The sequence below is a fragment of the Xyrauchen texanus genome, chromosome 50 (assembly GCF_025860055.1).
Source record: "Xyrauchen texanus isolate HMW12.3.18 chromosome 50, RBS_HiC_50CHRs, whole genome shotgun sequence".
In the NCBI taxonomy this organism is placed as follows: Eukaryota; Metazoa; Chordata; class Actinopteri; order Cypriniformes; family Catostomidae; genus Xyrauchen; species Xyrauchen texanus.
The window spans coordinates 14646587-14658757 of record NC_068325.1 but is presented as its reverse complement, the minus strand read 5'-3'; the positions used below and the strand labels follow the sequence as shown (position 1 = coordinate 14658757).

The 12171-nt window shown below is 37.3% G+C and overlaps 2 protein-coding genes across 4 annotated transcripts in view; both read left to right on the top strand.

The window, feature by feature from the left end:
• Positions 1 to 12171, top strand: part of rabgap1l (RAB GTPase activating protein 1-like) — a 114199-nt gene that overhangs the window by 45115 nt on the left and 56913 nt on the right. The gene's annotated exons all lie outside the window — the stretch shown is intronic.
• gpr52 (G protein-coupled receptor 52) lies at positions 98 to 4825 on the top strand. Of its 2 annotated transcripts, none has more exons than XM_052123885.1 (2): positions 98 to 629; positions 1197 to 4825. In XM_052123885.1, the coding sequence occupies exon 2, from the start codon at positions 1681 to 1683 to the stop codon at positions 2791 to 2793; it is 1113 nt and encodes a 370-aa protein (XP_051979845.1). In that variant the 5' UTR covers positions 98 to 629; positions 1197 to 1680; the 3' UTR covers positions 2794 to 4825. The 2 variants fall into 2 exon arrangements, with proteins under 2 accessions (XP_051979845.1, XP_051979844.1); XM_052123884.1 differs by having other exon boundaries at positions 98 to 1044.

Genomic DNA, 12171 nt, shown 5'->3' with positions numbered 1-12171 from the left:
AGCAGAGAGAGAGGGGAAAGGAAGAAGGGAGCGAATGTTATTGAGAGGCAGAGTGGAAAAGAGAGAGAGAGAGAGACTCTGAGGGGGAGAGGAAACTGCGAGCCACTCGCAGCATCTCTGAGCACCATCGGTGAGGAATTCTTCTCTTCGGCTCTTGACACATGCTATGAGCGTTCCTTTTCTGCTCTCGTTTGGAATAGATTCATTCCATGTCTTAACTTTTTACTTGTGCAAATTTTGAAATGCGTTTTTAATCCTTATTTTAAAAGTGTGCTTGTCACCCTAAGAAGGAACTGCTCACAACCTGCGGTCGCAGGAAAAGCTGACAAGGGCAGGAGTGATACATGGATCGACATTTTTTCACCATTTGTTGTTCACAAGAGGAGACTTGTTCACAATGAGCTGTAAGGAAGTTGGCTAATGGAGAGACAATCAGGACTACCTCAGCAGATCAGACCTTGCAAGAAGCTTGGCGTGTACAACTAATCATATCAGTTGCAGAGTCTTGCATGCTATGGTATCATGAGTGGAAATACAAAGCTTTTGCCCATGGCTGTCCATTTCTCTTTTTTGAGACCATCTGAGGCGGCTTTCACATAAGCAGCTATATACCTCATTCAGAAACACTGGTACCTTTTTTACATTTTTAACATGACCTGCTTTTTCCTCTATCCAACACGCTTGGAAAATGTTTATGAAAAGTAAATGGATTGGGAGCAAAGCAGACCAAAGCTGTCAATGTGGCCCCAAAACATGATCTTGAAATTTTGATTAGTTCCGTTTTGCCTCACTCTGATGCCTGCAGGCTCTGCGCAACTATAGCACTCATAACTCCCAGATGCTGCAATAAGTTTGTTTAGAGTGTCTGTGTTTTGATATGTACAATAGAAAACCAAAGGGAGTCGAGACATTGGCCAAGAGGTCCCTTTTCCAAAAGCTAGATTTAGAAACAGTAAACGGATTGTGCAATTACAAGCTAATATGAATTAAACGTCGACACTTTTGGAACCTTTGAAATTAGGATTTTGAAGCACTTAACAGCAAGTATGACCTATGAACTTTCTTGATAGCTATTTAGTCACCTTTGTTGTTTCTTGTAACTGATGTTGTTGTTTCTTTTAACTGATTTTTGTCTTATTGAAGTTTTATTGTTATGCTAATCTCTTCCTGTGCTTTTTGTTTAATTCATCATGTAGATCATCGGGTCCTTATTTCACAACCCATTCTCAAATCACGCTCATTGTATACTTGTGAGGACAGCTTAAGGAATTAGCAGACTTCACTGCAAATACTGAAATATCAGTCCGAACTGTGGACCAAATTGCCAGCTGGACTTCACCACAGACATGCAACATTTTTGTAATTGTTGCCTTTTTCAGCAGTCCTAGTTTTGCTTGCAGAGGAAATATCTCTGCTCTGACAATTAAGGAACTGCTTCTAAGCATGACTGATTTCAGAGGAGAGCTCGGAGCCCTTTTTTCTCTCCTTATGGGCTGTATTGATTTTTGCCAATGCTCATTTCACTGAGATCCAGCCATGTGAAAGACAGAGGAAAAGGGAAAAAGAAAGAAGATTGCGTTCTGCTGGAAGAGATCACAGAGAGGGCATCTACACAGGCTCACAGGCCATCTGCACTACATTTAGGATAGAACCCTATCCAAGTGAACAGGGTTCGGAACAATGAACCGGTCAGGGCTGATTGAACCGGTCCCAACTGCAAACGGCAGCCTTAGCAACTACTTCAGTGTGTCACTAAACCACTCCTGCCCTCTGGGTTGGGGACAAAACAAGGTTGTGGAGGCTTGTGTCTTGGAGACAGCCGTCATCGTATTACTGACCGTGCTTATCATTGCAGGGAATGTGACCGTGATCTTTGTGTTTCATTGTGCCCCTTTGTTACACCATTACACCACCAGCTACTTTATCCAGACTATGGCCTATGCTGATCTGTTGGTGGGGCTAAGCTGCCTAGTGCCCACCCTTTCGCTGCTTCATTTTCCAGCTGGTGTCCAAGAGCCACTCACCTGTCAGGTGTTCAGCTACGTCATCTCTGTTCTCAAGAGCGTTTCGATGGCCTGTCTGGCTTGTATTAGCATGGACCGATATTTGGCTATTACAAAGCCCCTATCTTACAACCAGTTGGTAACACCCTGCCGCCTTCGTTGCTGCATAGTTCTCATATGGATCTACTCTTGCGTGGTGTTTCTACCTTCATTCTTTGGCTGGGGTAAGCCAGGGTACCATGGGGATATCTTTGAATGGTGTGCCAACTCTTGGCCCACGTCTGCGCTCTTCACTGGCTTTGTGGTGTGCCTGCTGTATGCCCCTGCGGCCCTTGTGGTCTGTTTCACATACTTCCACATCTTCCGCATCTGCCAGCAGCATAACCGGGAGATCAGTGAACGAAGGGCACGCTTTCCCAGCCAGGAGATGGAAACTGCAGAAGGGGGCCACCCTACGGGCCACGGACCGGACCGACGTTACGCCATGGTGCTCTTTCGCATCACCAGTGTCTTCTACATGCTGTGGCTCCCCTACATATTCTACTTTCTTCTCGAGAGCTCCCATGTGCTGGACAGCCCTGCACTCTCCTTCGTGACCACCTGGTTAGCAATTAGCAACAGCTTTTGCAATTGCGTCATTTACAGTCTTTCCAACAGTGTGTTCCGGTTGGGGATGCGTAGACTCTCGCAGACACTGTGTTCGTCCTGCTCTTTCAGCCCCTGCACTCATGATGATAAGGACTTTGGCGAGCCAAAGCCAAGAAAGAGAGCCAAATCTTGCTCCATCTGAAGATTTGCAAAGAATTGCGATGATCAATCTTAAGCTGCTAAATATTGGCATTTGGCCCAGATTTAACAAACAACAGTGTAATTGTAACATAAATAGAAACTTCGTAGTTTCTTGAAAGCAGATTGACTGTGTTACACACCTAGCTAGACAACACCCTTTTGTCTAGTCCTCATATGATCTATATTCCTTGGAAATATTAAATTGACATCTGCCTTGGTCCTGTAAATAACATCAAATGTGGTCATTGGACGTGACCACCTAGAAATATGCAGTTTTTAGAGAGTTTGTTTGCAAAATATATCTACAAAATATTTAAGTCAAAGCCAGGGGGCGGGTTCAAAGCTCTTTGTGATCGCTATTTCCAAATATAGAGCACACTTGCTATTTTTAGTCACATTACCCTTGTTGCAGGATTGGATGTTTTGATGTTTTAGTTTTGTTTCACTGCTGTAACCATAAGCAGCAGCTTTACAAAATGATTTGAAGACCTTTTTGACTATTGGTTTATTTCCATTGAGTCTTGAGCCTCATTATTATGGCACAGTATGTCTTAAATCTAGGATTTAAATCCAGCTAAAACAAATATGTGTGACCTGTGAATCACCTCAAATGTGATGTAGCAAAGGGCAAAAGCAGTTGATACAAGTATCTATCAATCTATCTAGCTCTAATTATTTTTATGTTTTTTTCTAGATTCATTCTAAATCTGATCTTTTTCTTAGGAGTCTTTAAATATCACATGCGCACAATATCAACAATGCCTGTAATAGTTGTGGACCGTAGTTTAGATCCTCAGTGGTGTAAAGCCTTAGCTGTTTGTAATTAGACCTACTGTATTTGCCTGCAGTGACCCTTTGAGAAACATGCAACACAGCATGTTTTATTTATTTTTTTCTTGCCAGTTCAGCTTTAACTTAACTTGACGTTCACATTACTGTGAGGCTGAGCTTTGATTCTTCTCTTTACTTGTATGTATGTCCAAAACAGATTTATTTATTGCTTATTTCTTTAAAAGCATAATGTTTTGCTTTCATCTTACTCTTTCATTTCATTCTATTGTCATTTCATGAGATCTGATGTTTAATTAAATGTAATTTATTTTTATAGTTTTATCTTTTTTAGGGTTTTAAATTTGTAAAGGGAGGATTCAATTGTTTTTCAAAGTCAACTACTTACATATTTTATAGCTTTTTTAAACTGGCATGGAAGGGGCAGAAAAGGTTGCATTCTCAAGTTTTCTAGATTGTTGCCATTTATTATGTTCTGTGAGCTTTTATAATGGTTTATAATTAACAGGTATCTGTTATAAGTTTTACATTTGAATATTTGTTTCCTAAAGCAAGACTCTGAGAAATTATATGTTCTGTATTTAATATCAAATTGAATAACATATGTATTTCTTTTAAAAATGTTCTGCCATGAGTAAAGGTGAGCTTTTTCATTATCACGTATCAACATGGAAGCCGTCATTTATATAATGGTACAAAGAATACAATATATGGCTGCTTCTATTGGATTTGTAATACTTGGGTATTGTTTGAAGCAGCATTAAACAGATATGACTTTGAGTCTAGTATTGGTGGTTTAATAAGAAACAGCTCCTAAATATTTCAGTTTGCTCATACCTGTAAACTTGATTTGCCAGTGGATGTTACAGCTTTTTAAAATTACATGCTGAACTTCACAGCTCTTAAAAAAAAAAAAAAAAAAACAAATCTAAAAAGTACAACTAGGCTAGTTGATGTGCATTATTCATACTTAACAACTTAAAGTAAAAATAATTATTTATTTATTTTTCAATGTCCAAAAGATATGAAACTGATGAAATAGCAGGATATTCCTGTTTTTATTTTGCTTTACAGCTGATGTTTCATGATGGAAACTGTGAACTTATGACATCTGTCCAATTGTTTTTCTTCTCCTTATCAGGAAAGAATGCAAAAGAAAAGAGAATATATAGTTCAGAGATTTTTATTTGTTTTCCAGTTTTTGTGAGACTTTAATTTTGCTGTTGCTGCCAGTACAATAAAAGTAAACCTTGAACTCTGATTTATGACAACTTCATCTTCTTGGTTGTAGTTCATCTGGATTTGTCATCATTTTTATGTATTTTCAACAATTGTGAATTACAGATGAATGTGGTTACAATGGACTTTAGCCAGACAGGGTAAACACCAAATTGAATTAGACACAAATTAAAACAAGGCTGTGAGGGATACAAGTACAGTATGTTCAGTGGGTTGTACAGCTGTGAGCATGTTGATTGTGAAAATGAGATGTGACCTTAATACTGTATAACCCATTAAACAGACTGTACTGTCTACAACAGCTTAAAACTACAATATAATACTTATTGTGATACTAATCAAATTAGGAATGCCTAAATGTCAAAGTAAATATATTCACAAAGGGACGGCAAGTTTTTAGTTCGATCCCAAAACCCTGTGGTTAAAAACATTGATATTTAATTAGGTTAAAAACATCTGTATTTGATTCCTGGAATACATTCTAGTACCCATCTCAAAGTGATATTCACTGCTGTTGCGTTGAGTAGCTGTGTAATGTTTCTGGAGTGGTCTGTAGAGGCTGGTCTAAGGTTGAGTTGCCCATGTCCTCTAAGGCTTCAGGGCAAACTGATCCCTGAACAAAGTCTCTCCCCGGCCCCAGACTGCATACACAGCAGGGCTGGCACTCGGCAGCTGCCTTTAAAAAGGTTACAGATCCCCTCAGTAGGGAAATTATACATGTGCAGTTAGAGTGGGGGAAATGAAGTGACCTTTTTGAAATCTAATGAGCACATCAAATGTTTCCATGATCATGGGAGGCTTTGGACCTTGGCACCAGCATGAATAAAACATGAGTGTTCTCAGCGGTCACTAACAGTATGTCTCATTCCGCTTGCTTACATTTGTTATGTGACCTAAAATGAATTGTGTGTGTGTGTGTGTGTGTGTGTGTGTGTATAGTACAACATCCTTCTAATATCTTTACCATAACTCAGCCCAAATACCTTTTTCCTCTTTGATTTGAAGTGACTATTTCAAATCTCTGAGTACTGGGCAGAGGTCTCATTAAAAAGCAGTGGCAGGCTGATGGTGGGAGATTTGAGAGCCTAGTGGATCTTAATGGCCATGTGGAATGATGGGTGGCCGGCACAGCTGCTCCGGGCCCTCCCCTTTGCTGATATTGAAGGTAATTCATGCCTTGTCTCAGACGCTGACATAGAAAGGGCTTGTTCGGCAAATCTATCTGTTCAAATTGATTCCTAGCTGTATTTTTTGCCATCTAGGAATTAAACTAAATATTGCGAGCTTATTTTTTCATAGCTTAATTTTTATTTTTACCTGCTTTGGCTTGCATCGCTCGCAAATGTATGTTAGATATTTTCAATACGATATTTTCCTTCAATTAATGTTGTATATTAAGACTTCGTAACACATTCTCATCACTGATAGGCTTGTGGCAATGGCTTTATTGAAAGACCATATTTAAATTTTGGCCAAAACTGGTACCAAATAATGTTTGTTTTGGCCAATAACCGATATAATAGCCACGTTTATTAGTCTACTCAATTGTGCTTGTTTTTGAACCAAAATAATATATAAATACTGTTCGCACTTCCTGAAATCTCATTCTTTAAGTAGAAATGGCCATCAAAATGTTTTCAACTCTACTGATGGATGGTACCGATAAACCTTCACATTTTCTGCTCAAATGGGGCAAAATATGCGGAATCCATTAGAATAGATTTAAAATGAGTTAAACAGAGCTGAAAATGTTATTGATGGAATGTTAAGTTATTTTGAACATATGGAAGCTATGTATTATAGAACAAAGGTGTTCTTTTTGAACTGAAAAACTATGGTCTTTATCTGATTTCAACATCGGCATACTAATACCGATATACAAAAATAGAAAACATATTTGTGCTTTACAAATATGGTAGATATATTGTACATCCATAATTGAAAGGAGGCAGTGCAAGTAACATTTTAATTGTTGGTTAGGGCTGGGTATCGCCTGGCAGTGGCTGGCACCTCAAAATGCGATACGTATTGCAATACACGTCACGATTTGATATTTTGCAATACATCACGATATCATTATTTGATTTGATTACACATCAATTCCAATTGATTTGAGTGCATTTAATTTATATACTGATGTCTGATGAGGAGTATGTAGATCGAAACATCACATTTTTGTCTCTTTTGTAAGCTTATTAAATTAATTTGTATGTAACCTTGTACCTAGATTGTTGTGTGTTTACATGATATTAATATACATATAGTTGAATATAAATATTTATACATTGATACAGAAGTATCGATACAATATCATGAGAAAATATCACAATATATCAATATTTGATTGTATCGACACAGCCCTAATGTTGGTTGGGTTTTCCGGTTTCAGGGTCCATTTTGCATTTGTGTCAATATGGCTGCCCTCAGTTAGAGAATATTGCTGAGGCAGCTTGTACACTACTGTTAAAAAAAGGCTGAAAAAAAAGAGCCTTATGTCAGCGAGATGTTGGCGCAGGTTGAGCCGAGGATAACTCAACGTTGGTTATTGTGGTCTATTTTTGGACTCCATACTGGTCATACCTTTGTCATGCCTCTGACCTTTCTTTATTGCATTTTCAGACAAAGATTGAAGGCTAAGTGCTAAAAGCAAAATGGGTAATTTTATACTCTTCTCATGTAGTGTACTCTTAGTTCAAAGTGCACAATGTACAAAATAAAACTTGTTTACATGTATCACTATGACATTGCAAAGTGTAAGCTCTTATTAACTTGTAGGAATAGATAACCCAAAAATGAAAATATTGTCAATTTACTCACCCCCATGTCATTTCAATCCTGCATGACTTAAATTTTTATGTGGAAGACATGCACTCATTGAGCACTTTATTAGGTACACCTGTACACTTATTCATGTGATTTATCTAATCAGCCAATCGTGTGGCAGTAGTGCAATGCAAAATAATCATGCTGATATGCGTTAGGAGTTTCAGTTAATGTTCACATCAACCATCATAATGGAGAAAAATGTCAGTGAATCTTAGTGATTTCGACCGTGGCATGATTGTTGTTGCAAGACGGGCTGGTTTGAGTATTTCTGTACTTACTGATCTCCTAGGATTTACATGCACAATAGTTAATATAGTTTACTTTTGGTGCCAAAAACAAAAAACAGCTATTGAGCTGCAGTTCTGGACTGAATCGCCTTGTTGATGAGAGAGGTCAATGGAGAATGACTGGTTTGAGCTGACAGAAAGGCTACGGTAACTCAGATAACCACTCTGTACAATTGTAGTGAGCAGAATAGCATCTCAGAATGCGCAACATGTTGAACCTTGAGGCGGATGGGCTACAACAGCAGAAGACCATGCCTAGCACTTTATTAGGACCATTGTGTTAATGCATAAAATGAACGCAAGTTCTCGTTTTAAAAATGCATGCCTTTTGAATTTACCTTTTCTAATACACTAATAAATGTCAAGAATTCACACTGATAAATTCTCATAAATGTTTTGTATGCCTTCCGAAGAATTTCAAATTGATGAACACATCGTATGGACTACTTTTGACAATTTTGGTTCCTTTATTAAGCTTTAAAGTGAGTCCCTATCAACTACAATTAATTTAAAATAAAGTGCGGTTAATTATTCTCTGTCGAGTGCATGAAACAATAAAAATTCATGAGGCATTTAGAAACTCGAATGTTTTGTATTTTATTTTTTTTTATTCAGCCTACAGGACATGATGTTCATTTTGTATGTTATATGGCATATGAATTCATAGTAATATTAATACATTTCATATTAATTTAAGGACATTTTTGTTTGCTTTTTATACAATAAATAATTTTGGTACTGTGTGGGGTTGCCTTTTGATGTCAAATGTAAAAACTGAAGCAAAAGAGTCCTGAAGCAAAACCAGTTGAGAGCCACTGTACTAAACCACAGCATCTTACACTGGTTTTCTGTTGAATGTTATGTCTGTTGCATTTGCATGTAAGAACTAACAACTACTGGATTTTTCCATGTTGATTCTTTTCTTTAAGACATTTGTTCACCCTGCCGGTGTTTCATTCATATTCATGGACACAAGGAAGTGGAGCTTACTGTCCAGGACTGTGAATATATTTGGAAATCCGCCTCGTGCAATATTATGAATTCCTTTCAATATTAATCTGTGCTGCCACACGGCTTCAAGAGACGTTCTTCCCACTCAAAAGGCTCTCAGTGTTGCACAGTGATGAGCAGGAGGAACACCTGCCCCTCTCTGAGTGAGGCAAGGTGCTGCTCTCTAATCAAAGACGAAGCACTAATATTCTCATCAGACACAATGTTAATCACCCTGATCTCTGAACCTAATGGCTGTTCATTACGACGGCTCTCTCTTCCATCTCTCTCTTCACGCTCTCTTAAGTGGGTTATCTGTACTTCTTGTGTAAAGTGTAAATTTACAAGAATGGCACTCCCAATGTATGCCGAGGGTCATTTAACCTTGATATTTTATAGATGAACTAGTGACTTATTCAAGGTTTTTCCAGGCATGGTTTTTATAATATTTCATTTTTAAGTTAGGGTTTGTTTGTTTTTTTTTTACATTTTGTCATTCCAATTTAGTTTTGTAAATTTTTACTAGGGATGTGCATTTTTATAATCACCTAATCGGTTGATTTGTTTGAACGACTAGTCGATGTTGAGGATATGAATGTGTATAATTAGGCTCTGTTATATTCATATGACCTCTGTCCAGAATTATATGTTCTACTATAGTATTCACGGAATCATATTAACCTTTAACACATTCAGCTCGGGTCCCATTTGTATTTACCTAAGAAAAAAACATTCCCTTAGTTGGCCTTATCCAGATTAATCTGTTCATCTGTAATGAAGCTGCTTAATTATTTTTAATATGTTATGCAACATGGCGCAATGATCCTACTCTCATGGGAAGATTAGTCGTACAGCCATGAGGTCTGTGGATTCTCCCACAGTGGCCTGATGCCTCTGACCCGCTCATGAACAGCTGGATGGCCTGCGGTCTGTTGATGGTAACACTCACTGACATCTGTCCACTCCTCACTATTAGGCTGGTCACATGCCCATCGGAGGATACCACCATCTGTTCATTTGTACATGCTAAAGCTAAGGAATTTGGGGAAACTGGGGAGAAACCCTTTTCCTTAGGTCATGACAGTTGCCTTCGAAGCTGAGATGGTTTCTATCACCTTCATTCTCTTATGTGAAGTTTGAAAATAACTTTCATCACAGGGTATTTGATTGAAAACTTTGCAAAGGTTACTGAATTTGAAGGGTAAAAGTCAATTTTTTACCTTTTTACTTCGGGAGAGGACCAAAGATGTACATTATTCGTTGATGGGATGTTGTTGTTGTTTTTTTTTTTTTTTTTTTAACCCTTTTGGTGAATTTGTCAGACACTTTTATCTGAAGTGACTTTGTTTTCAAAGTATACATTTTATAATTTGTGTATTCCTTTGGAATCAAGCCTAAATGTATTAAATATTATTGACCTTTATTTTACCAGGAAGTCCCTTTGAGATTAAAAATCTCTTTTACAAGAGAGACCTGGTCAAGGTAGCAGCCATACAAACTCACAACATATAAAGTGCAACATAAACACCTTTTTCACGCTTCGATAATCGGAAGATTTCCCAATGATTAACTATATGTATCAGAATTTCTTTTCAGATATAAATTGGGCTGCTCGTTGCACAATAGTCTTTGTCTTTTCAAACATATTTCTCAACACAACTTTGGTGAAAATGTGAGTGGCAGGGTAATTTAAAGAGGGTGGCACACTGGATGCGTCTGGCAGATGACATGGCATGTTCTAAAATTAGAAACAATTATTTATTTTCAACAAAGGTACAAACACATAACAAAGCTCAGTGTCAGCATTTTGAAGTGCCACGGAGCTCAACACGCATAGTTTTCCATTAAATTAGACCCAAAGGACAAAGATTATTACTCTAGCCGTCACTGGATGATCTATTGTGAACATCTATCTTTCACAGTGCCTACACAATGTATTTTCAGTTACAAGTATGTCATTTTGTGGTTTGACGGCTTGAATGAAAGCCCGTTTCAATGCTAAATGCAGAGAAATTGCATAATAAACATCGCCATTTCTAATCGTTTACTTTGCGTTCTAACACGTAACTTTAGACTACCATCTCTTGTGCCGCTTCAGCTCAGTGAGGGTGCTTCAGTAATTGTTATATCGCCCACTTCTGGCCAATGCCAGAATTCTAAACAGATGGCCAACTGAGTGTATTGGAAAGCACACTTATTGGGCTTCTAATTTAAATGTCGGCAAATTTAAATATATGCAAATGTCTCAAAAATATTTCGATAAAATAACGTGCTGATCGATATTTTATGACATCCAATCAATATTTATAAAATGTACAATATTAAAATAATTTTCTGTGTTTATTACGTTAAGCTCAATCAACATTATTTGTGACAATGTTGATTACCACAATAATTTATTTCAACATCCCTTTTCCTTAAAAAAAAATTACAATGAGTAACTTACAACGGAAGTGAATGGGGCCAAGTTTTGAACGGTTTAAAGGCTGAATTTTTTTTTTTTCGAATTAATTTTATAAAAGCACTTAAAATAATTATTCTGTTAAAAGTTGTGTATGATTTGAGCTGTAATGTTACGTCGACTACGTGCGGCGGATGAACTTCTAGTTATTGGTCACTGACGTAACTTTGTCATGGCAACAAAGTTGTAAAATCTGATAACTTTTTACAGAAAATGTTTGTAAGTGATTTTTATAATGATAAAAATTATTTTTTTTTACATCTAGTGTATACTTCGAAACAGTGAATATTTTAATGCCCCATTCACTTCCATTGTAAGTGCCATTAATAACCAAGATTTTATTAATCTAGAAATGAAGGGACAAGACAGAAGTTTTTATTTTTAATGTATTTATTTTTCCAAATTGAATAAAAGCAGTTGAGTTGTAATGAACTTTATGGCAACATTATGGCGTAAATGTTGTCAATTGATCTTAACTTGTATTGAACCCAGAATATTCCTTTTAATCTTTTATTTTTAAGTTCATTGTTAGCTCATAATGCATAAAGTAGTGTTAACATATGTGTAACGGGTAAAAGATGGGCAAGGAGGTGGGAACCGGTTGAAGAGTCAACATAACTGAACTTAACATAAAACACACAGACAGCACGGGTTCGTCTCTCTGGTTGTGTCTTGTTTGGAAGGCTGCATCCTCCGGAGGTTGCATTTGTCGGCTGCATAATTCATCGAGGCTGTCTCGTTTAATTTTTTATTTTTTTTTTGTCTTTCTTATTATTTGTGTATTGTC

Excerpts from the sequence above, each read along its gene's own strand:
- gpr52 (XM_052123885.1), top strand. The coding sequence starts at position 1,681 with ATGAACCGGTCAGGGCTGATTGAACCGGTCCCAACTGCAAACGGCAGC.